At 36.4% G+C, this 24,741-nt stretch overlaps 1 protein-coding gene across 4 annotated transcripts; it reads left to right on the top strand.

Moving 5' to 3' along the window:
• Positions 1-16,043: 16,043 nt before the first annotated feature.
• LOC130997420 (putative lysine-specific demethylase JMJ16) lies at positions 16,044-24,501 on the top strand. Of its 4 annotated transcripts, none has more exons than XM_057922731.1 (14): positions 16,044-16,293; positions 16,893-16,933; positions 17,204-17,313; positions 17,805-18,097; positions 18,184-18,258; positions 18,385-18,462; positions 18,628-19,158; positions 19,262-19,486; positions 19,978-20,139; positions 20,883-21,251; positions 21,925-23,329; positions 23,423-23,526; positions 23,683-23,880; positions 24,022-24,501. In XM_057922731.1, the coding sequence occupies exons 4-14, from the start codon at positions 17,810-17,812 to the stop codon at positions 24,316-24,318; spliced, it is 3,732 nt and encodes a 1,243-aa protein (XP_057778714.1). In that variant the 5' UTR covers positions 16,044-16,293; positions 16,893-16,933; positions 17,204-17,313; positions 17,805-17,809; the 3' UTR covers positions 24,319-24,501. The 4 variants fall into 4 exon arrangements, with proteins under 4 accessions (XP_057778714.1, XP_057778711.1, XP_057778715.1 ...); XM_057922732.1 differs by lacking the exon at positions 16,044-16,293 and adding an exon at positions 16,315-16,493; XM_057922730.1 differs by lacking the exons at positions 16,044-16,293; positions 17,204-17,313 and adding an exon at positions 16,315-16,493.
• The last annotated feature ends 240 nt before the right edge of the window (positions 24,502-24,741 follow it).

Raw genomic sequence — 24,741 nt, 5'->3', positions numbered from 1 at the left:
TAAGTGTTGGTCATAATTGTTTTTTTTTTTAATAAATAAGAGGTATTTGTAAAGTAAAAGATTAAAAAAATGTAGAATCATATCTTTAAAAAAAATATCATATTTTTATGTGGATGTTATAAATAATAGTGTCTTTTTAACACAAATGCGACATATATTTTTCTATCTCTGAATAACGCTCAGCCTAACGTCTCCAACCATATTATGTTGGAGTCGTTCAATGCGCTCAGCCTAACGTCTCCAACCATCATCTAAGGATTTTTGAACTTTTCTATCCAGCCAAGGACGTTAAATAAATGCGCTTATCGGGAGGCAACCCGAGTTTTCTTTCTTCCTTTATTTTTGTTTATTTTTGTTCTTTTAAAAAAAAAAGTTGGCTGTTTTCCTAGGGTTGGGGATCAAATTTTGAAAGATTTGTAAATTTGGGGGCTGCACTGCATGTTCTGAAAGTTGGGGGCCAAGTTGTAATTTCTGGAACTAGGTTTTTTTTACTAAAGTCAAAATTTCCTACCCAATTCGGTCTCCCTCCATTCCACTGCTCCCAACTCGCCGCTGACTTCCCTACACCCGCGCCATCTCCGCCTGTTCCGACCAGCCTGCTGCCGCTCTGACCACCTTTCCACTCCCGCCCCTCGCTGGACCGCCGTGTTTTGAAACGCCACCTCCGTTTCTCACCAACTATTGTTGGCCACATTTCCTTTTTTTGTTTGTCCCACTATTGTTGGCCACTTTCTAAAAATGACAAAGTTTATTTTAATAAAGTCAACAATTACTCATTAATTAAGTCAACAATTGTTCGCCACTTTCTAAAAAGGCCAAAAATTACTCATTAATTTTGGTGGGCCACACCCAATTTTAACGTAACACTCAATTTCTTAATCTCCGTGCCGAAAAGAATGTGGCCAACAATAGCGGGACAGAGCCGTCCCGTTAAAGTTGGCAACATTCATTTCGGCACGGAGATTAAGAAATTGAGTGTTATATGTTTTAATAGAGTGCGGCCTACAATTGTTGACCAAATTATTGAGTAACTGTTGACTTAATTAAAGTAATTTTGGCATTTTTAGAAAGTGGCCTACAATTGTTGACCAAATTAGGGAGTCCCATTAAAATTGGCAACATTTCTATTTTGGGTGTCCCACTAAAGTTGGTCACTTTCTAAGAATGACAAAAATTTACTTTAATTAAGTCAACAATTACTCACTAATTTGGTCAACAATTGTAGGCCACTTTCTTAAAATGCCAGAATTACTTTAATTAAGTCAAGAATTACTCACTAATTTGGTCAACAATTGTAGGTCACACTCTATTAAAACATATTACACTCAATTTCTTAATCTCCGTGCCGAAACGAATATTGCCAACTTTAGCGGGACGGAGGGACATTTCCTTTCATTCCTAAACTTTATTTCTAGCTACCAATTATAGGAATTGAATTAAACAAAGAATCACAATTCCATTTCTTTGGTATTCCTTGTGCATACCAAGTATAGGAATCACTAAGATTTGTTATTCATTTTCCTCCCTCATTCCAAAGAATCACAATTCCATTTCTGTCGGCTGACATGTGTCAATCTTGAAGCCCAATTTTAGTGGGGGCGCTCGCCACATTCAAAACACAAGAACTTATAAAGTTTGATGGCAAGTTCAATGAATACAACGGGTTGAAGACCGATATCAATCCATGAACTTGTCATTGCCATTGGATCCCATTCTCAAGCACAAGCTAGGCGAAGTGCGGATTTTTATAGGAAGGTTTGGCGAATTACGCAGTGTTCAAACAACATTTCAGTTTAGAGGACCCAACAATACGAGTATCCCCATGACGGAGGTACTCGTTGTCGAATAGCTCTTGCCTCTCCTCATAAGAGTATTTATTTATATCGCATGAGACAGAGTTACTGTTCACTGCTGCTATGTTGGCAATAAAAGTCAGTGGCCCTAGAGCTTTACAGCCCAGCCAGGTAAACTGATAACATTCTCAGGGTCACTCTTTATTTTGATCATCTAATATTGTGTTTGATACACTGAACCACTTTGAAAACACCTATAGGCTATTTTTGAAAACAAAACTTTAAATACAAACTGACTTAACCTTTTTAGTGAAAAGAGTTTTATCAAATCAAGGTTGACGACTGATACTGAATACTCTTCAGTAAAGAGTTATCAGTTAAGTCAAAGACTTTAACTAATACACGTAAAGCTTCAGTCGCGTTTGTTAAACAGAGAGATGTTATGAATCTTACTGACTATCTGAAGATAGATCAATTAGACTAATAACACACTCAGCGGAAAACTTTTATTTCGAATCAGTTTGTTTCTTCTCAATTTCTTTCAGTCCCAAGAGGAGGAGGAAATGGCCCCCATCCCGCACCGCTGCCACCCAAACTGATACGTAAGGAGGAAATGGCCCCCATGCCGCAACACTGGCACCCAAACTGATACGTATGATGGAATGGAGGTGGGAATGGAATGGTGATTCCTACCTTCATTCCTTTGCTTGGTATATTATTTTTTTTTGGTAGGAATCATCATTCCATTTGGAATCAATTCCTACATTTATCTATTTCATTCTTAATCCTTCTAAATTTATGTTTTGACATGTATATTTGTATGAAACATGCATTATTTATTATTATTATTATTATTATTATTATTATTATTTACTCAAAATATAAAAATTAGTTTTTTGAATAAAAAATATTTTTTAAAAAATAAAATATTATCAACTTTATACAAGCAATATCTAATATATGGATTGAAATTAATGCAACACATTACACAATCATATACATGGATTAATATTAATAAAATAAAATACTCCCTCCATCCCATTAAAGTTGACAACATTTCTATTTTGGGTGTCCCACTAAAGTTGGCCACTTTCTAAAAATGACAAAAGTTTACTTTAATTAAGTCAACAATTACTCACTAATTTGGTCAACAATTGTAGGCCACTTTTTAAAAATGCCAAAATTACTTTAATTAAGTCAACAATTAATCACTAATTTGGTCAACAATTGTAGGCCACACTCTATTAAAACATATAACACTCAATTTCTTAATCTCCATACCGAAACGAATGTTGCCAACTTTAGCGGGATCCGTCCCGTTATTGTTGGCCACATTCTTTTCGGCACGGAGATTAAGAAATTGAGTGTTATGTTTTATTGATTGTGGCCCACCAAAATTAGTGAGTAATTTTTGAATTTTTAGAGAGTGGCCAACAATTGTTGACTTAATTAGTAAGTAATTGTTGACTTTATTAAAATAAACTTTTGTCATTTTTAGAAAGTGGCCAACAATAGTGGGACAAACAAAAAAGGAAATGTGGCCAACAATATTAGAAACTTTTGTCACTTTCTAAAAATGCTCAACTTCGTGTGGCTTGATGTCTTTTATGGTACCGGTTCATATTCTATTGTTGGCTCTCAACAACCCCTAAGAAATGAAAGGGTTTTTGATGATCCTATAAGAATAAGAGAAATGGAGGGTATGCTAGTGGACGAATATGGCAGGTAATTTGGTTTGGTTGCAGACTTGCAGTATGTATAGCCTAACTTATTAAAGTGGCTTTATGTGATTAACTTTTTTTGGATTCTTGCCACACTTACATTTAATGATGATTGATTACAGTACCCTCTATAGTCAATCTTTGAGATGTTGAAAGTTCTTCCACCTAGTATTTTAGCCTTCATTTTACATTACAGAGTTCTTTTTGTATCTTTTTAACATTTTATGAATTTAACACTTTCAGGTGTCTTCTAAACTTCGATTTTGCTCTAAATCATTTCTTTGGCCACCACTAAATCTAAGAACATATTTTAATACGTTGTCAAGTCCTTGATTTGTTTATATTTTATGAGTAATAGTTTTAGGTGTCTCTTATAGTTCCATTTTGATCTGATTTTATTATGTCTAAAGCCACGATCAAACCAATAACATATGTTATTAAGGTACTAATACTTGGTTACTTTTCAAGTTTCATTTACCTCTAGTGATTTAATTTTGTCCCCAAGCCTTAAACCTGTAGACATATTTCATTGTGATTAACTTTTATACCACAATATAATGATATTGTTTGTTGTACATGAATATAATGTCTATATGTAAAGATAATAATCAATATAATATAATTAGCGCAGATTGAAATTAATGATGACACATTTTATGATTTGTTCAACAAAAATGAAGCATAAAGAATTAGTGCTCATTAATTTCATGGTAAAGATGAAAAAGGTCGGCATTGTTTAATGGTTATTTCACAGTATAGAACATAAAATGCCCTTTGATGTGTTGAATTATTGACACCCATGAATGTTAAGGTATCACTTGCACTAACGAATATGAATTGACATACCATGTGCCCCTTAAATTAGTTTTTGGAGTTATGACTAATCCCATACTGTTTATTATCTCAAACCTCCCGATTCATTTCATTCAAGTGAAAATCATGTTCTCTACTGAATATTATTGCCTAGTATTCCTTATATAAATCTTTTTGTTATAGTGTCATGTGCAACTATATATTTTGTGTGTATTCTTGCATTTTTGTGAAATATTCTACATTTTGTCAATTTCGGCAACTTGTGTTGGAACTTGGAAGAGAGTATATGTGAGATTTTGTTCTTGCAAATCGTACCCTTCATCTTGCTGATCGAGCTTGCAACCAGCCACAATCACTGGTGCTCTGATCTAAGCAACCCCAATCAACAAGCCAAATGAGAGTTCACATAAAACAAACAATGACAAATACCAAAACAAAGCAAAACAGATCAATTTCCTCAGCAGACATCAGTTGCAAATGCAAAACAAATCCCTAGGTGCACATGCATCTCAGCTATGATACCAATTAACCTTATAAGGGAGTGGACAGTTAACAAAGAAAAGAGGCAGATTCTATGATATTGGTTCAGCTCAAACTCTTAATTTATGAAGCCAAACTCAAATGAATTCTCTTATCAGCTAATTTCTGAAGTGTGTGCCAATATAATAGCTATATGTAGCTAAGAAAATTCACCGGGATAATCAAGTTCTCTCAATTTCCAATTAGTTATGCAGAGATCAGCTGTTCAATCCCCTGACTAGCTCAGACAAAATACTTAGCTAGGTAACAGTTCTCGGGACAAACAATATGATGTTTGGCACGAATCAATTGCATTACCAACAAGAACATCATACTTTCTTCACCTTCTAGTTTAATTAGTTATGATGGAAAATGATAAAGAAAAATTAACTCATAATAGACTTCCCATTACAAAAGTCTAAACCAATGGTTTCATTCAATAACAGCACAACATCATCGTGGTATCAACAAAAGAAACACATCAAAACCATTGCAACCTCTAATCTACGAAGCTCGTTGAGCCAGATACTGAGGCTATTCAGCGTCAGAGGCCGATCGCATGCATAGGTTACCACTACAGCATTGGCGCGCTTCAATATCTCAGCATGCTTTCTTCTATACGCCAAACAACGTCCACAAATCAACGAATCAATCAACAATTACGAGAAAACAAAAAAACTGAGACAAAAATATGTGCGTGGCGCGCACCCGCTGGAGGTGTCGATGATGATGATGGGGACGTTGTCGGGATAATAATCGGATGGTAGGAGAGTGGGAGGGAGGACATGAGGAACTTCAGGGCAGAACGACTCGGCGGCGACGATGAGGCTAGATTTGCCGGTGCCGCTGTCGCCGATAACGGCGATTTGGACTCTCGTGTGAGTGCCGGATGTAGGAACTATATTATGACATATGATTCACGTGCCCATGATCTATTCCGATTATCAAATAAATACATGCAAAAATCAACGTGCCAGAATGAATATTACTTGCAAATCCGACGATGAGCGACTCCAGAGTGAATCTTCCAATTTATTTCCCACGGCAAGACTTGACGTTGGATGGCAACCCATCATCTAATTTAACTAAGACAAAACCCAAAGGCTTAACTGAGAATGAGAAGAGGCGTCAAGCCCACTTAGAGCAAAGCCTTTATTGGGCCAAGCGGGGATCCACTAGCTCGAATAAAATTTGGCCTCCCAGTGCTCGATTTTCTTAATCAGCCCAGAATAAAATCGAGACACAAGTATTAATTTATTCCATTAGAAAATTAATACTGAATTACCTCTTTATTCTTTAAGTGAGTCGGGGTTAGTATTAGACTTAATTAATCATCGTGTTTAAGATATTCAATATCCATTAATTAATTAATTCCTCTGACGATCAATTAATTAATTAATTAGTCATTCAATTATAAATGACATCTCGAGTGCTACCACTTAAACTTATTATCGTATCGGAACTAATTCCACATGCAGGGTTTAATACGATAAACTTATTAAGTTCTTCGAGAGGATATTATCATCATGTTATTAGCAGGACATAGATCCTTATTGCAATATAATCGCATGTCAAATAATAATTGTTATCACCCAAAGTATCGAGTATATTGAGCTTCAATAGAACTCTCACCCATGATAAATCAAAGCAATAGTCAATTAATTATTCACACCGATTAATTCAATTAAGATTAAGAATATTTAAGTAGGCGAGATCTTGATTCTTAATTAGTCAGAATATAAGAATTCATCTCACTGTGATCATGTTCAATACACGAAGGTACTAACATAAATAAATAGCAAAGACAAACTATTTATCCATTTATGCTACAATCTAAACCAACAACTCGTCCATAGTTACCTCGATTGTGAACTCAATTTATATCTCAACTTTTTTCAATTATATGATCTTCTGTGATCTACAACACACCATATAATCTATAATATGCGATAAATTAGACTATAATAGGATTATGCAATAACAATATTTCATATAGAAGAATCACATTGAACTAAGGAATCAATGTATACAAGCATAAAGCCTTGTTTTCAGTATACAACCCTTCACCGGAGGTTGCACCGCCACCAGGCATCGATTTGACGCTTGTGTTTTGGGTTGATTTGGGTGATTAGGTTAAGATATGTGCGCCTTGATTTTTGAATATAAATACACGTGTCTAATTAAAAGAATATACATGAAAATAGGGTTGTCACAGCCACTAGCGGAATCAGTCAGGCCTGATGGCTTCAAGCCCATAAAATAGAATGTCATCATAGCTGTAATGCTCCGATATGTGGATCAGCTAAACCCCCGTGCAGCTTTATAATAAAACTGTTAGGTCCCTTGGGGTCTCGAATAGATGTATGGGGGGGAATACACCTATAGGCTATTTTTTAAACGAAAACAAACTGACACAACCTTTTTCAGTAAAAAGAGTTTTGGTAAAGCTTAGGTTGACTGATACTGAATACTCTTCAATAAAGAGTTATCAGTTAAGTCAAAGACTTTAACTGATAGACGTTAGGCTTCAGTCGAGTTTGTAAAACAGAGAAGTAATATGAATCTTACTGACTATCCGGAGATTTATCAGTTAGATTAATATTACTTGGCAACGGAAAACTTTTCTTTCGAAATAGCCATTGTGATTAAACAAGTTGTCAAGGTTTATGTTTCACTTTGCTATTAATCAGTTTCAGTTGATAAAACGTTTGGGCACAGATAAGGAAAGTAAATACTAAAAGCGATAAACAACAAAGGGATTTTTACGTGGTTCAGAAAAGACTTCCTACATCCACGGTCAGTTGATCAGACTGACAACTTCACTGGGCTTGTGCTTACGGGTGCACAGCAAACCTAAACAACCGAAGATCCAATCTTCAGTACCAACACACTGGTTGGATTTCTCATTTTTAGCTTCATTGAGATAAAACTATGCCTTTCCGCAAAGACTAAGATCTCTTGGAGTCAGAACACTGGTCTGAACTCCTCACAACTTAAACTCTCAATTCGGTCGGTTGAAAAGAGGTTCGAAAACTTGCCAACTAGATTACAAAGAACATGTTCTCTGTAATCAGTTATACTTAGGCTTTGGATATACAATATTTGCCTAAGTTCTAAGAGAATGTATGTAATCAGCATTGACTGATTTTTGACTTTGTGATTCTCTTCTTCGATTCAAACTTTGGAATGGCTTTGAATTGCTGAGTGATGAATTCGGCAGCGTTTCAGCTTATGTAGTTGAATCGGTGAAGATTGAAGTGATCCTCAAGCTCTATTTATAGGAGAGGTCTTGAATAGATTCGTTGGCTGAAATGGTCTTCAAGAATTCATCCATTGGAGATAGATTTGAACTTTGCTGAGGCTTCAATCTTCGAGGTTCCTTTATTTGGTGAGAATGACTACTTTGAGAGCAGGAGATACGACGTCTCTGAAAAGGTAATCACCAAAAAGGATGGCTCTGCAGAGAAAGGACGATCCTCGAAATCTCTGCATTTAATGCGGCTGTACTTCTGGAGTGCGTGTCTTCCTTTAAGCTTTGGAGCTTCAGTCCGAGGAAAAATGTTTAACTGATACTTGACTTTAGTATCAGTCCGCTGAATCCACGTGGCTCGCATTAAGTAATCAGTCGTCACTGATTCTTGGACTGTTCAGTCAAATATTAGTATTTGACTTTGCCTTAATCGTTACATCAGTCAGTAACTTTAGTCTTCAGTCTTCAGAACATCAACTAAACTAGAAAAAGAACTCTAACACTTGAGTTCGAACAGTTCTAGTCTATTACAAGGAAGGCCTACTGATTTTGGTATCATCAAAACAAGGAATATGATATTTTATTAAGTTCTCAACAAAAACAAACCACTCGCTTTCACCCAACGTTTTCCGATCAGCCATTGTCTTGAGCTCCTCACTTGAGATATTTGTCAAACATCTCACAAGGCTCCCTTAGTAATTCCTTTGAGTATCCGAGCTTTGCTCGATGTTGTGGTGTTAATCATTTCCTTGCACAAAATCAAATAAAATCATAAGCAAATGTAAATAGAGTAAGCAAAGATTAAGGGATTGAGCTTGGCATGAAGGTAATTGATAAAATTCTCCCAAAATGAATGCGTTCTCCATCGCCCTTTCATGAATAAGAAAAAGGACTGGAGGTCCCTGAGAAGCCCCGAGAAAAGCCCGCTGCACTAAGAGTCCCGTGCAGGGCTGAAAGTTCTTTATTGCGCTGAGAAGACCCGAACAGGGCTGAAAAATCTCATTGCACGAGCAGACCCGAACAGGGCTGGAAAACCATGTTGCTCTAGAAAACCCGATCAGTGCTGGAGATTATTTAGCGAGAGATTCCGTGCAGGGTTGGAGGTTTACCGTTAGTTTAAAGATTCCCAAATTTGTTTACCCTGTTCAATTCATGATATTTGTGCCCGTTAGTCACGTCTCAGAAATTCCATAAATTTTAAAGTTTCAAAGTCTGAAAAAATAAGCTTAATTGAGGACGATAAAGAAGGGTATATACACCCTACTCCCCCCCCCTGAAGTGGCATGTGCGTGCTCTTATGTCAAGCATGCCATAAAGTAAACATATTATATCTTTGCTCTTGCATCGAAGGAATTAGGGTATCGTTGTCCTTTCCCATGCATAGAAGACCCATTTTCTCCCATAATACTATAACGGCCACCCATTGCTGCAAGAAGCAACTGGTACAACCTGAGATAGACGAGCAGTAGTGCTGTCTTTGAAGTAAATACAGGGCTGTCTCTCGTTGTGCCGAGAAGTCCCGAGCAGGGCTGTCGTGTTTCCCTGGCTCAAGTATTCCACGAGTTAGTACAAGGTTGTCATCAATCAAGCTCAACATCATGGCGTTGATATGCCTCTTGTCCCAGGGCTGGAGACCCCATTCCCAACCACACAGGGTTGTCGCGCCCCTTGCCTCAACTCCCGAGTTCCGCAAAGCAGCGAAGGGTTGTCATGTGAGCAGGGTTGTCATGACAATCTTAGGAATCGAAGAATCTTGAAGTTTCAAATCTGTAGGGCTGTCGTGTTGCACTCCCTCCTCAACACAACAAACACATAGGGTTGTCACTTTCTCAGCTCGGGAATAAACGCAGAACTGGAAATCTGTTGTACTAAGAAATCACAAGCAGGACTGTCATACCTTCTCAGTTGAAGATTCCCAACGTTGGAGCTCTTGCCAGCCCTGCCCCTACTCGTGAGCCAAAATTAATAATCTTTTGCTGAACATCGTGGGCAAAATTGAGCGCTATAACTCGTGAAATTACCCTGCCTGTTGACCCATGCCTGAACCTTGTGGCAATGCTCATCTTTGTGCAGCCCTGTAATAATATAAACTGTGTCACCTTTGTAGCAACCATGTAAGAATTAAGTGAGTTTCTTCCAGCTCTGAGTTGATGGCTTCCCTCAACGTCTTCCCAATAGGCCCAACATCTTGATGATCTTGAGAATCTGTTGAAACCCAGAGATTTAAAGTATCAACTATTGCAGCCCTCCTATCTCCAAAGTTGTAAAATTGAGCCTGCCCCTCCTCATTAACTGAGCAGCCATCAATGCAATAACCTCCCTATGACAAAACCAATCAGACACCCCACCACAAGATCAATTAGAACCACATAAAACATATGCAAACAAGTGTCTATGCCCCTCAGACCCGAATCCTTGGCAAAGGTATATAGCTTGTGCCAAGAAATTCGGCCGAGTAGATTCCATGCACAAACTTTCTTCACGTCTTAAGCTCGATCCGCGCATTCCCACAGATGGCGCTAGTTGGTGAGTTCGATAATTTCACCTCTAGATTAGGAGTAAAAGGGGTTCACCTGCAGTGTGTTGATGAATCGGTAGAGATAGATAGAGCGAGAACAATTAAAGCAAAAGATGAGAGAATTGTATTAAAATTTAGATAGCATGTGTTTACAATGACCGGCGTTCCCTCTATTTATAGATGCTTAATACAAGGGTAAAATAGTAATTATATAACTGAAAGCGACACCGACAGTTAAAGAGAATCTTTCCGAAGTCATTGTCAGCCGGTGGAGCTGTCGCTCTTTTCCAGCGCTGGAATCTCATACATGGTTGCTCTCGCTCTGCTCAATCCCCAACAATGCTCGTTCTTTCTTCTAGTCAGCCCTGTCACCCGTAGTGCCTAAATCCTCCCGAAATAGCCCCGATGCCTTTATCCCTTATGCTTTCTTCGAAGCGCGCTATTCAGACCCTTCGCTCCACCTTTGTTCCCAGCGCTGACTACTCGGGTGCTGTTAGATCTGTATCACGCATATTTTACTCCTCATCACTATCTCTCGCACACACATAAAAGTTTTGAATTTAAATAATATTAATAATAATAATAGATATTGATGGGTTCATAATTAAACAATTATTTGAATGGTGTATGATGATAATGATTCACATGTGGTTCCATGGAAACAACGAGAGAAAGTAGTGTATTTTCCTTGGATAAAACTAACGTAAAACGGATACAAAGAAATGAAGCATTATTTATAGAATTACAGTAATGGCATTTTAGTCATTTCCACGAATACACGCGCTCTTCATGTACGGGCAGGTAGATGGATGCACGTAGGGTGTAGTTGTTGTCAGTTTTTGTCCTCTTGTTTAGCGCTGTATCTTTAACACCTCTGGAGATATTACAGGGCAGAGCATGCTTAACACGTCTGATGATGCTTCACTGCTAGACACAACTAGAGTTGATGATACTCTCCTCTGTTTCTCGTCAGAGTCCTTTACATTCAGAATTGTTATCCACGTGGTATTCAGATATTATTTTCTGACTCTTCCTTCTCTCAAAGACACGTGTCATAATCTTAGGCATACACATATTTTCCCCCCTCATCAAATATACTTGTAGAAAATATCTTATAATTATTAAATTGAATTAATAACTTTAAGGTGTTTCATATATATTGCGGGATACCACAATAGTCTCTGTGCATCACACAAGTGGTATACTAATAAGAAGATAAAATAAAATAAAAAATATAATTTATAAATAAATCTTTAAATTTATTATAATTATCAAATTATCACTCAATTTTGAAATTAATTTTAAATTAAATTAAGGGGTTATTGCTGGAAAATACATGTAGTTTGTCAATTTTCTAGTTTATAACATAACCTTATAATTTGACCAGAAAATACACAAATTTTCAATTTAATCGCAATTATAACATGACTTTATAGTCTGACTAGAAAATACATCAACTTTCAATTTAATCTCAATTATAACATGACCTTATTTAGATTATTGTTCATCATAGATGTATTAATATTTATTGTAACTTCATATTAAATTGTTATGTATAAAATATTGTTAGTTGATTAATTTATTTTTATAAAAATTAAGTTCGATGATTAATTATTTTATATTAATTGTTTCATAATATATATATATATATATATATATATATATATATATATATATCAAGATATTATATTGATTGTTTAAAAATACATAAAAAAACACACACACACACACACACACATATATATATATATATATATATATATATTTCTATATTTTCAACACACAAAATGCATATATATATAAATTTGATTTTAATATTCTATTAATATATTACATATATAATAAGTATTTATCTATTTAAATTATCAAATTATAAAATATTAGGACCAATAAATAATTTAGGTACATATGTAATAGGAACTATGTTAAAAAGTAGTAAATAATATTATATATTATTTACATATAGATGTATATTCATCAAATATATATATATATATATATAGTATATTGTGAGATGAAAAGAAAATTAAAAATATTTAATGTTAAATTTTGATATTATTATACTAAATTAATTACAAAGTCATGTTATAATTACAATTAAATTGAAAATTGCTGTATTTTCTGGTCAAGCTACAAAGTCATGTTATAATTGCGATTAAATTGAAAATTGATGTATTTTCTGGTCAAATTATAAGGTTATGTTATAAATCAGAAAATTGACAAACCACATGTATTTTCCAGCAATAACCCCTAAAATTAATATATTTAATATATTATAGACTTCTTAGTTTCCTATGTTGATGCTTGGAGACCAGGAAATTAATATGGTCTATTGATAATAATACGTTGACTCACTTACCAATATTTCAATGAAGAGTTAGAGCAAAATAATTTTCATTAAATAAGAGCTCTATTTGAGAAAAAAAAAAAAACAACTTCCTCGGATCTTGAATAAAATACACTATTATAAAAAGAATCCTATTTATATATATATCTTCACAAAAGGGGTTATTGCCTCAAAATTCATCAAGTTTGCAAATTTTCTGGTTTATATCATGACCTTTTTTTTTTTGCCAGAAAATACATGAATTTAGAATTGATTCTTGAATATCCCACGGTGAGTAATTCCGGCGAAATCGAAACTTATGTGTCATTTCAGTGGCTTATGTGGCACAAATGTGGCATTTAATTTATATAGACTTTAATTAATTGAGCAAAAAAATTGAAATTCTTTTTTTATTATGCTATCATTAATTAAGTTAAAACAAGAAAAACATAATTCCTAAACTAAACCCCTAAATCGCACGCACACAAGAAACAAAACATAATTCCTAAACTAAACCCTAACTCACAATCAAGAAACAAAACTTGAAAGTTTCAAAAAAAAAGAAACAAAACTTGAAAACAGACCCTAAATACTCTTCTCCTGATTTGGTTATTTGGATTATCGAAACTGAAATCTATTATCTTTAGTGAGAACGACAACACAAGTGGGGTCCTCGGTAGGGTGCGAACTGTTTTGAAGATGGGGAACAGGTAGGTCCCAAACTTTGTATTGTTTATTAGTTGTAAAGATGTTGTTTCAATTAAATAATGGTGAATATACTATTGAATCTCACTTACCGATTGAAAATTGAGATTTTGAATGTTCATTTTTTATTCTGACACCATGAACAACCCATGAAAATTGTCGCTTGCCTTTTCCTTTTTTTCTCTGTCAATTTTTCATTTTAGTTGCCTTTGGATTGGGTATATAATGTCTGATTGAGTTTAGTAGTGATTATACTTATTTAATTTTCATACTTGATCTTGCTTGATTCATTAACTATTATAGTCATTTAATTTGATGTAGAGAGGGAGGCCAAGGAAGAATCCTGCTCCAACACTTGAAGTTGCCAATGGGCAAGAGAGGCTAGTAGGTGCAGTTGCCATGACACCAGCTGAGAGAGCAATTGTTGCTAAGGAACGGAGGTTGGCTAAAAAGGGAGGTGGAGTTTACATCAATGAAGGCACTGGAAACACTTACCTACATATGCCTGCATCAAGGAGAGTAATTGATGTGCAGCGAGCATTCAAAGCACCAAGAGCAATAAGAGCAACAACATCGTCAAGTCATGGAGAAGCTTCTAATTCAAGGGAACAAAGTGGAGTGACCGAAGCCCAGCCTACACAAGAGAGTAGGAATGCAGATTGAGCTTTAACTTGTTCATGTAATGCGTTTTTTTGTAACCTAGCTGCACTATTTTGAGCTATTAGAATTTTATCACGACAGGAACAAACTAATCTTTTGTAACAAACTCTTTTGGTGTTCATGCTATGAGAAACATCAACAACTTTTATGGTTTGCAGTTGTTATATCATGTGGTCTGTTAGAGTTCTCTGTTGATGGCTATGGTCGGTTATAATCTCTTTTGTAGTTTGCAGCTGCATTATTTCACTTTGATATATGAGTTTGACTTTTATTGGTATGTTTTTCCCAAATATAAAGTCCCAGGTATGCTTTTCCACTGATCAAACACTAAGTTTGTGCAGTGACATGTTCATGGGGATTCTAGTCTCTTAGCATTATAGAACAATTATGTTCTTACTTTTTTCAGATATTGAGTTTGTGCAGCGACAAGTTTGCTATTGTTTTTGCATCATTTAAGGTATCAAAAGTTCATATTTTATGGTCTACCCAGCTGCTCCAACCTATTTCCCTTACATTCTCAAACATAAAGAACTGTTAGTCCAAATTGTAACCATTGCCAATTCATTTTAAGATTCGGTTGGACACATGGCTGCCATTTGTGTTTTGAGAAGTAGGAAATTTGCTATTAGATCAATAACAACTGATTCGTACAGAACCACATACCACTACAACAATAAACAAGATCACTACTACAACAAACTAATTTCTGCTCCAACAGATTACTACCACTGATTAAACGCTTTCCCTTCCAAAGAAATATTTCCAGAGCAAAAGAGAAAGGCAAATTAAAATGCTAAAGGCTTCAGCTTTACACTTCTGAAGAAGAAGCAAGGTACAAAATTAGCTTTCACATCTAAAAAGGAAAAAAGCGAAGCAATTTCTCTCGCACCTTCTCTCGCCGCTAGCAGATCTGAAGCTAGAAGAAGAAGATGGTGCCCCCGCCTCTCAACGATTTCTTTTGCAGAAATCCTCCTTCTCTGTTCGCGTTCTTCTTCTTTAGTGATTAAAGTGAGTAGCTTGATTAGAGGAAGTTGAAGAAGTGGAGGCCAGGCTGCGCGAGGCGGTCGAAGTGCCCCCGCCTCTCAACGGTTTCTTCTGCAGAAATCCTCCTCTGTTCGCACTCTTCTTCCTTAGCAAAGCAAAGAAAATCAGTAGCTTACCCTAATTTTATGCCCAATTAAAGATTTCCCAACTTAAATTATAACCAAACGACGTCGTATAGTATGATACAAAGTGACGTTGTTTCATCCACCGGAAGTTTATACACGCTGGCAATTCCGGTTGCCACCTCACATTGGATTTGGGTGAAATTTCAACTTATGGGATATTTAAGAATCAATTCTAAATTCATGTATTTTCTGGCAAAAAAAAAAGGTCATGATATAAACCAGAAAATTTGCAAACTTGATGAATTTTGAGGCAATAACCCCTTCACAAAACTCTAATTCTTTGCAATAATTTTATAAAAGTATTAATTACATTAAATAAACTATTTAATTGGTTAAATTAAATTGATTGTGCATCAAATGATATTAATATCAACCGTTTTCGCTAATTAAAGTGAATTTTTTGCTGAGACTTGATCAACATTAGTTAAAACAAGAAGAAGAAGAAGCTTGGCAATTTAAATGTATCTATCGCCTTGTCTCTTAATAGTGGAATTACATATGGAATTAAATTAAATGCAACTAACCACCAATATTTGTTGTATAGTTCTTTGAAATATGTACTATCATATTTGTATTACTATAATTCTAGTTATATTTTAGGTCAGAGGAACTTTTGATCACTATATTTTGAAGAAATCCCTCTTTTCTTAAGACACGAAGAAATCTTTCGGAAAAACATGTTATAAACGTGAAATGGCTCTTCAACTTATAAGCCAACAAATACAAACTTAGTTTTGATCTTAAGCAATAAATGCTACAAAGATAATTTTAAGCAGGAATTGGTGATGGGCACATGGTTTCATAGCAAAGCAAAGTCCGGTAACTGCTACTGTCTGTGAATTTGTTGCATTAGTTTTCTTGTTTTTGTAGGAATTAGGGTTTTATTTCCCCCCTTTTGTTCGGTTGGATTATGTTGTACTACTATAGAAGGGAGCAGTGAAATTGTTTCAATCAATAGTATATTGGAACTTCGGAACTTTATTCTTTCCGTAATTTCAAGATAGGAATGAATTGATATGGTATGTACCCTTATCCACCTTTATGTGAATTGAGAACTAAGGCTAAAGCTACATCACATCTGGGATTAAATATAGTAGTAATTTTTTTGCTTCGATTATGTGAATTGATATGGTATGTACCCTTATCGAACTAGGACTGTTCTTTAATTATGCATCAAATGTTATCTGGGTGCAATCTGTAAATTGGTTGCTGTTTGCGTGACTGCAAGTCAATTGGTGGTTGAATTAGGGTTAGGGTTAGATCTGCTGAATCATATCACGATTCCCCCCTTTCTTTAGCTGTTTGTATTTTTGCTTTATTAAGTGCGTGTTTGTGTGTTGGTTTAACATGATTGTTATGATTTGAATTTGGTGAATTATCTGTTTCTGAATTGTACTTCTGTTTCTGGGTGGGTGCAGGCAATCTGAGGAGCTAAGTATAATATATTTCAGTCAGATACGTGAGTCTATTTTATCATTCTTAGATCTGAATTATTGTTGTGATCTGTGCTGTTTCTCGTCGTCAATGAATTTGGATTTTGACACCTGAAGAGGGTTGTCTTGTCCCCCTCCCCTCCCTCTGAAATCATTTTAAATGAAATAGACTCAAGTTCCCTTTTCATTTTTCTTTTGCTGTGATTGGGAAAAACAAAAAATAGGAATCAGAAAGCATTATCAACATATTTTTATCAGCTGCATGATCTAATTAAAGACTGATTTGTGAGTTACAGTCATGTAATTGATAGATTCACAGAGAGAATATGGTGGATTTGCTAATATTTCTACCAAGATGCATCATATGCATTTTAATTTTGTGGTGACTTCTGCCTTGCATGCCACTGTAAGTTCCTTATTGCCTCTATCTCAGTTAAAACCCGTTGGGATAAACTTAGTGTTATATGTCATGGTAGCTTCATAGTGAATTTCCTGTAGTGTTCTCCTGTTCTCTTATCCTTGTTCTATTTCCTATATAGAAGGTAGTTCAAAATTAAAGTTCATATCAGTAATACAGCCCTGTGCATTCCAATCATGTGGAATCTTTTGGTATAACTTTCTTGATTTATGAAGCTGCATTTGCTTCCCAGATATTAGTGATTTGTTAGTGCAGGTATTAAGCAAGATTCAGAAAGTGCACAGTGTTGAATAAGTTATCTGGATTCATTTAATTGATCTATGAATTTACTTCTGAAATTATGATATAATTTCAGTTTCTAAAATCAAGTATATTTTTGCCCTAAGATAACTAGCTTCAAATAATTTGTTCACTACTTTTTTGGTGGCATCAATTTATAAGCTCTGAGAATAATGGACTTTCATCTCACTGTTTATCAGCGGTAATGGGCACAGAACTTGTTGGACCTTGCATCAAAGACGACAGTATGGAAATTCCCTCAATCCCCCCTGGTTTTGAGTCACTTGTGCCCTTCCCGTTAAAGAGGTCAGAGGATAACCAAGTTGGCAGTTACACAAGCTCTGGTAATGCTTTTGAACAACAAACAGTGAAGACAGAGGTGGACTTTGACAGTAATGATGACTCAAAAGCTATGAAGTCTGTTAGGCGTAGGGTTGGGATAAAGTATAGCCAGTTTGATCACAGTTCCGGTGATGAACACGAATCTCAGCAGGTTGGTCTAGTGTAGTTCAATGTGATATGTGCACTTTTCTCTTCCATGAATCTATAGTATAAGTATAACACGTATACTTTCTACAGGTCCAGCGTGCATTGAGGCACCAACTCCCGAAAGGGATCATTCGTGGGTGTGAATCTTGTAAGAACTGCCAAAAGGCAAGTTTCTCACAACTTATTTGTTTCATTTCTAGTTTGTATACTTGCTGACCTAATTGGACACTTAAACTTCCTTTTGACTTTGCATGCTACAAATGTAAACATGTTTACATGAATTTGGAACAGGTAACTGCAAAATGGCATCCAGAAGAAGCTCGCAGGCCTGATCTTGACGACGCTCCTGTGTTTTATCCTTCTGAAGAGGTCCTTATTGCCCCTTGAATTGCTTGTTAACATCTTCCAAACCTCAGTAGCTGTCTTTGAATGTTCACCTTGTTGATTTTGAAATTTACTATGACGTTCAGTTTGTTTTGTAACTTATTTTTTGTTGTTGGTTTCATTATTGTATATATATTTTTTTTCTAATAGGAGTTTGAGGACACCTTAAAGTACATTTCTAGTATACGTGCTAAAGCAGAAATTTATGGGATTTGCCGCATAGTACCACCTCCTTCATGGAAGCCTCCTTGTCCTCTAAAGGAGAGAGATATATGGGAGAAGTCCAAGTTTGCTACTCGAGTCCAAAGGATTGACAAGCTTCAGAATAGGAATACAATGAGAAAGATATTGCAAGTTAATCATAATAAAAAGAGGAAAAAGAGAAGATGTATGAAAAGTGGAGTTGATAATGAAACCAATAGTGAGGAAATCAAAGTCCCAGATGAATTTGGACTACAAGAGGCTGATAGGTTTGGCTTTGAACCTGGTTCAGAATTTACCCTGGATGCATTCCAGAAATATGCCGATGATTTCAAGTTCCAGTACTTCCATAGAAGTAACAATAGTTCAGACGCAGGAGGTAATGGCTTAGTGCTTCAGGGGCAGGACTGGCAGCCTTCAGTAGAGAATATTGAGGGAGAATATTGGCGGATGGTGGAGAAACCAACTGAAGAAATTGAGGTAATTAGTTAAATTTTCTATTGAGTTTAGAATGAATCTTTCTCGTGAATGTGAAACTTACAATCCATGTATCTAATGTCTGATCATTTAACTTCCTTTTTAGGTGCTTTATGGGGCTGATCTTGAAACAGGAGTATTTGGCAGTGGATTTCCTAAAACTGCTCAGCAAGTTAGTTCAGCTTCTGATATCAAGTATATTAACTCAGGATGGAACTTAAATAACTTCCCTAGACTTCCTGGTTCTGTTCTCTCATTTGAAAGCAGTGATATATCTGGTGTTCTAGTTCCTTGGCTGTATATAGGGATGTGTTTTTCGTCGTTTTGTTGGGTAAGGACTGCCGTCTCTTTATTAACCTGGTGTATCGTGCTGGATGTGTTTGTCTGATAGAGAAATATACCTATGTTGAACTCACTAATCTCTTATATTATACTTCACTCTGCATTTAACTCAAATAGAGAAAGATAATCTTTTACTAAGAACTTGTTTGTATAGTTAAAGTGTTAAACTCAGCCAAAAATCTGAATTTAAAAATAAAGACGTATTTTTCTTCGTATTATAGAGCTTTTCACCTATTCTCTGCTTTCTAGAGATATTTTTGGCAGTTATTTGTTTTGCTGGCTCTTCTCACTTGCAACCCTTGCCTAAAAAATTTCAATGCTTAGATTTAGGTTCAGCATTATGAATGAATGATTATTTAAATTGATCTGGGCCAATCTGGTTGTATCTAAGTTCATGTTGGCCATCAGTCTAAACTTGATGTTTGATGGTGATTCTGGTCTTCTTCTTTTCCTAACTCTTGTATTGTTGATTGGTAACAGCATGTTGAGGATCACCACTTGTATTCATTAAATTACATGCATTGGGGGGCTCCAAAGCTGTGGTATGGTGTTCCAGGGTTGGATGCCCTAAAATTGGAGGCAGCCATGAAGAAACATCTGCCTGACCTCTTTGATGAGCAGCCTGACTTGCTTCATAAGCTGGTATGGACTATAATTGCTCTTGAAGATATAGAGTTAACAACTGAGCTAGGATTCTTGAATTGTGTTCGCGAGACTGTCATTACATGTCACATACAAATATTGTTTGAGATTTTCTTTGAGAAGCATTTATCCATTGAATCACTTCAACAATGTTAAAGTTGCTTATCTGGCGAAACGTGAGCAAATGGTTTTGCTTTGCACGGAGTTGGAGGTCTTTTTATTTCTATCATTTATTTATTGGGGTTGATTGCTTCTGAAATCTCAAACTTCACCAATATTGTTTTTTTTTCATATGATTTTCAATTTGTAAAGCTAATAACATGAACTGCAGTTTGTTGCAATTTTCCCCAAAACAGAATTTTGGCCACAACTTACACTCTCAGTGGGTTGGACTTTAGAGCATTATCATCACATATGTGGTCCAAGAATAGAAGGTTTTTTAACATATTGCTACAACGTTTTATAATTCAATGTGGCCGAATTTCCAGTTTTGGAGCAAGTTTAGGTCCAAAATCCAATTGTCTTGAAAATGAAATTAATCCAGTCACTGGACAGTAGTTTTGCTCGGAACAATTTATTGTACGAATATTGTACAGTTACCATTATTAAAGAGATTGATTTGTCATTGATAGTTAAATTTTAATTGATACAGAGGTGGTTGTTCTGTAGCTATCCCATATTGTGACAATGAGTTGTTGACATGGAATAACTTGAGCTCAACTCATATTCAATATATTTTACAGGTGACTCAGCTTTCCCCCTCAATCCTAAGATCCGAGGGAGTGCCTGTTTATCGGTGTGTCCAAAATGCTGGGGAATTTGTTCTGACATTCCCTAGAGCATATCATGCTGGATTTAATTCTGGCTTTAATTGTGCTGAAGCAGTTAATGTTGCTCCTGTTGATTGGTTGCCTCATGGACATAATGCTATTGAGCTCTATCGTGAGCAAGGCCGAAAAACGTCCATTTCACATGATAAACTTTTGCTTGGTGCTGCTAGAGAAGCCGTGAAAGCAAACTGGGAATATAATTTATTGAGAAAGTTTACTGCAAATAATTTACGATGGAAGGATGTTTGTGGAAAGGATGGGGTTTTATCAAAAACGCTGAAGGTATTGTTGTTCAATCAATTGGTCACATTTGGTTATTATGCGCATGCTTGAACTTTAAAAATTTGGTGTTTGGTATGAGTTGCACTTGTTATTGTATTGAGATGTACTAGAAAATTTTATTTGCTGATTATATTTTTGAAATGGTAGATATTGTGTTTATTCGTATAATTATTATTGAATATTATGATTAGCATATCACATAATATCCTGAAATTTGTCTAAATTGAAAGAGACCCCTTTATGTTCTGAAATTACAAATGTCAAGGTTTTGCAAATAACTTATAAGTGTACTTTTCAAAAGATAAATGATCAAGGAAATATATGCACTTGAGGCATTGGCTCTTGCTATCCGCTGAAGATAAAATAATTTCTTTTGATATTGTAAAGGATTAGGTCTAATTGATTGTGGTTGTTGTTCCTGTTATTCTGCTTAGCCTTGAACACTGTACAAGAATGTTCTCTAGGTCCTAGGAGTAACCGACAGCCTTCTAGATGAATTTGCCACAACATGGGCATTCTTCTTAGCAAAAATTATGTCAGTAGTTTCCAATAATTGCAGATACAGATGATGAAATGAAATTTCAGTTATTTTTAAGGGTTTCTTGTGAAGGTTTGTTTCCATTATTCATATTATGATTTGGAATAACTGAAGGAGTTTCTATATTATTGCTAGGCTCGTGTTGAGACAGAGAGGGTCCGGAGAGAATTCCTTTGCAAATCCTCAACGGCGCTGAAGATGGAGAGTACTTTTGATGCTACTAGTGAGAGGGAATGCAGCGTATGCCTGTTTGATTTGCATCTATCTGCTGCGGGTTGCCACCACTGCTCACCCAATAAATATGCATGCTTGAATCATGCAAAACAGTTATGTTCGTGTTCATGGGGTGCCAAATTTTTCCTTTTCCGTTATGACATCAACGAATTGAATATCTTAGTTGAAGCTCTAGAAGGAAAACTGAGTGCAGTATATCGGTGGGCAAGACTTGATCTTGGACTTTCTCTAAGTTCTTATGTCTCCAGAGAGAATAAGCAAGTACCTGGGGTCAATGGTAAATTATCACATGCCTCTCAAGGATTGGCAGTGAAAGAGATGAGTTCCCAAGTCACCGTCATATCTTCAAAAGAGCAGAAAGGGAAAGCAGATGGAGCTGTTCCGAATCCTACAAAGTACATTGGCAACCCAAAAACTCCTCCGAATTCAAAGCCACCTGTGGTGGTATTGGCTCTGCAAAATATGAAGGCGACAAACTCATCTTCTCAGAAAACTGAGGTATCCACTCTTTCTCTGGATTGCAAGAAAGAGAACTCTTTGCAGTTAGCTTTCAGATACAAGGCCTCGTCAAACCAGCTTCCATCTACAAAGGAAAACTTAGCTTCGGAGAAACATGAAGGCAATCAATTGTCATGTCCTGGCAGTAACGAAGTTGTGCTGCTCAGTGATGATGAGGGAGGTGAACCAAGCAAAGAACCTTCTGTTGAAAAGGAGGCATCCGACAAGCATACAGTAGGAATTCAGAAGCCAGTTTGCCCTGAAAATGTGACTAGTTCTGGTCATTGTGTTGACAAACCAGCCTCAACAACCACCACCCCCGCCACTGTCCCTTCTGCAATGCTTGAAAGAATGAAGAATGGTTCTAGTTTAGAGGGCGTAAAAGTTGAAGACCACACAGAACGTGAAACGTGTCGTGGTACCAGTCCGCATAGCAGCCCTTGCTTTAAAATCTCCATGCCAGATACAGATTCTAGTAAAGATGTCCCAGAAAAGGGGACTCCCAAATGCAGTGATGCCAATGTAGATGGTGACCACAAACCACAACAAATTGATGAAGAAAAATCATGTAATGGAGATAGTAAAAAGAATATGGAGTTAAATGTTGATCCAGGACCAGTTGACAGCAGGTTAACTGTGTCCTGTAATCAGTCTGGCTCCCCAAACATCTTAGATAGATATTACCGCCAGAAGGGGCCTCGTATTGCAAAGGTAGTTAGAAGAATTAATTGCAATGTCGAACCCTTGGACTTTGGGGCTGTGTGCGCTGGAAAGTTGTGGAGCGACAGTCGGGCTATTTACCCAAAGGGTAACTGTTGTAAAAATGATGCAGAGTACTTAGCTTTTCTCACAGCTTCTGTTTTTATTGAATCACAATGAACCGCTTCTCTGTTTAATGCAGGATTTAGGAGTCGAGTCAAGTACATAGATGTCACAGATCCATCTAACATGTGCTACTATGTCTCTCAAATTCTGGATGCTGGACAAAGTGGACCTTTATTTATGGTAATGAGATTTTATTCAAAGTTTTTGAAGTCCATAATGCGCATCAGATTTCAGAAACATGATTGTCTTCCCCCCCCCCCCCCCCCCCCGCCCGATTGTCCCCGTTGATTTGAGTTCATTTCTAATTTTGGTGATTCCAATTTGTTGAACATGCAGGTTTCTGTGGAGCATTGTCCTAGTGAAGTATATTTTCACGTCTCGGCTGCCAGATGCTGGGAGTTGGTCCGGGATAGAGTAAATCAGGAGATTGCAAAACAACATAAGTTGGGAAGACCAAACCTTCCCCCTTTGCAGCCTCCAGGGAGTCTCGACGGAATGGAAATGTTTGGCTTTTCTTCTCCAGCAATTGTGCAGGCAAGCCCTTAAATTAATTAGTTCGAATTATGTAGTATAATCTGCTATGACTAGCCTATGATTCTCGATTCTGGGCTATTGACACACCTCTCTCTCTCTCGCTCTCTGATGCCTGCATCCTGGCATTACTTGTTTGTGCAGGCAATTCAGGCTCTGGACCACAATCGCGTGTGCTCAGATTACTGGAGATCGCGGCCGCTAATGCAGATCCCTCAGCAATCTCAATATGTAAGAAGTAGCAGTATGAAGAGTGAGGATGATGAAGGCAAGAAAAGACATGCTGGTGTTGAGAAAATACTCGACGGCCTACTAAAGAAGGCGAGCTCGGAGGAACTTCAAACCTTGTACAGTATTACACATAACAAGAATCCCACTGATGAGGAGCAAAGCTTATTGATCCGGCTTCTCAACGATGCGATTCACAAGCACCCGTCATAGACCGACCTTCCCGTCTCTGTATCTGTAAATGCTGAGCTCCATTTCAGGTCGCCTTACAGGTCTGCTATTGTTCTTCATTTTTTTACCATATAGCTGAAGATGATGAGCAGGATTTGTTGGGTGACTGACTATTTTTGAATCTTCATTAATTCCTGTGCCAATAATAGTAATTCCATTCTTTCAGTCGATGTGTTATTATGTGGAAATTACAACGGTGTTGTTAACATGAGCACTAGCATTTACAACCTCAGACTGCTTCCTACATTCTTATTTTTATCCTTAAAACATCATAATTCTTTTATATGTTTTAATAATTAATAAACGAACATATGTATATATTAATACCATACGGTGCTGAACTAATCGAATCAATTGGAGAAATTGAGCTGGGTCGGTTGGTCCAAAAATTGATGTGATCATTTT

The sequence above is a fragment of the Salvia miltiorrhiza genome, chromosome 8 (assembly GCF_028751815.1).
Source record: "Salvia miltiorrhiza cultivar Shanhuang (shh) chromosome 8, IMPLAD_Smil_shh, whole genome shotgun sequence".
Classification (NCBI taxonomy): domain Eukaryota; kingdom Viridiplantae; phylum Streptophyta; class Magnoliopsida; order Lamiales; family Lamiaceae; genus Salvia; species Salvia miltiorrhiza.
This window is presented reverse-complemented; position numbering and strand designations above follow the sequence as displayed.

Excerpts from the sequence above, each read along its gene's own strand:
- LOC130997420 (XM_057922728.1), top strand. The coding sequence starts at position 16,260 with ATGGGCACATGGTTTCATAGCAAAGCAAAGTCCG. Across the intron at positions 18,098-18,183 it reads ATGAACACGAATCTCAGCAG|GTCCAGCGTGCATTGAGGCA; the intron begins GTTGGTCTAGTG and ends TACTTTCTACAG. Across the intron at positions 19,159-19,261 it reads AACCAACTGAAGAAATTGAG|GTGCTTTATGGGGCTGATCT; the intron begins GTAATTAGTTAA and ends CTTCCTTTTTAG.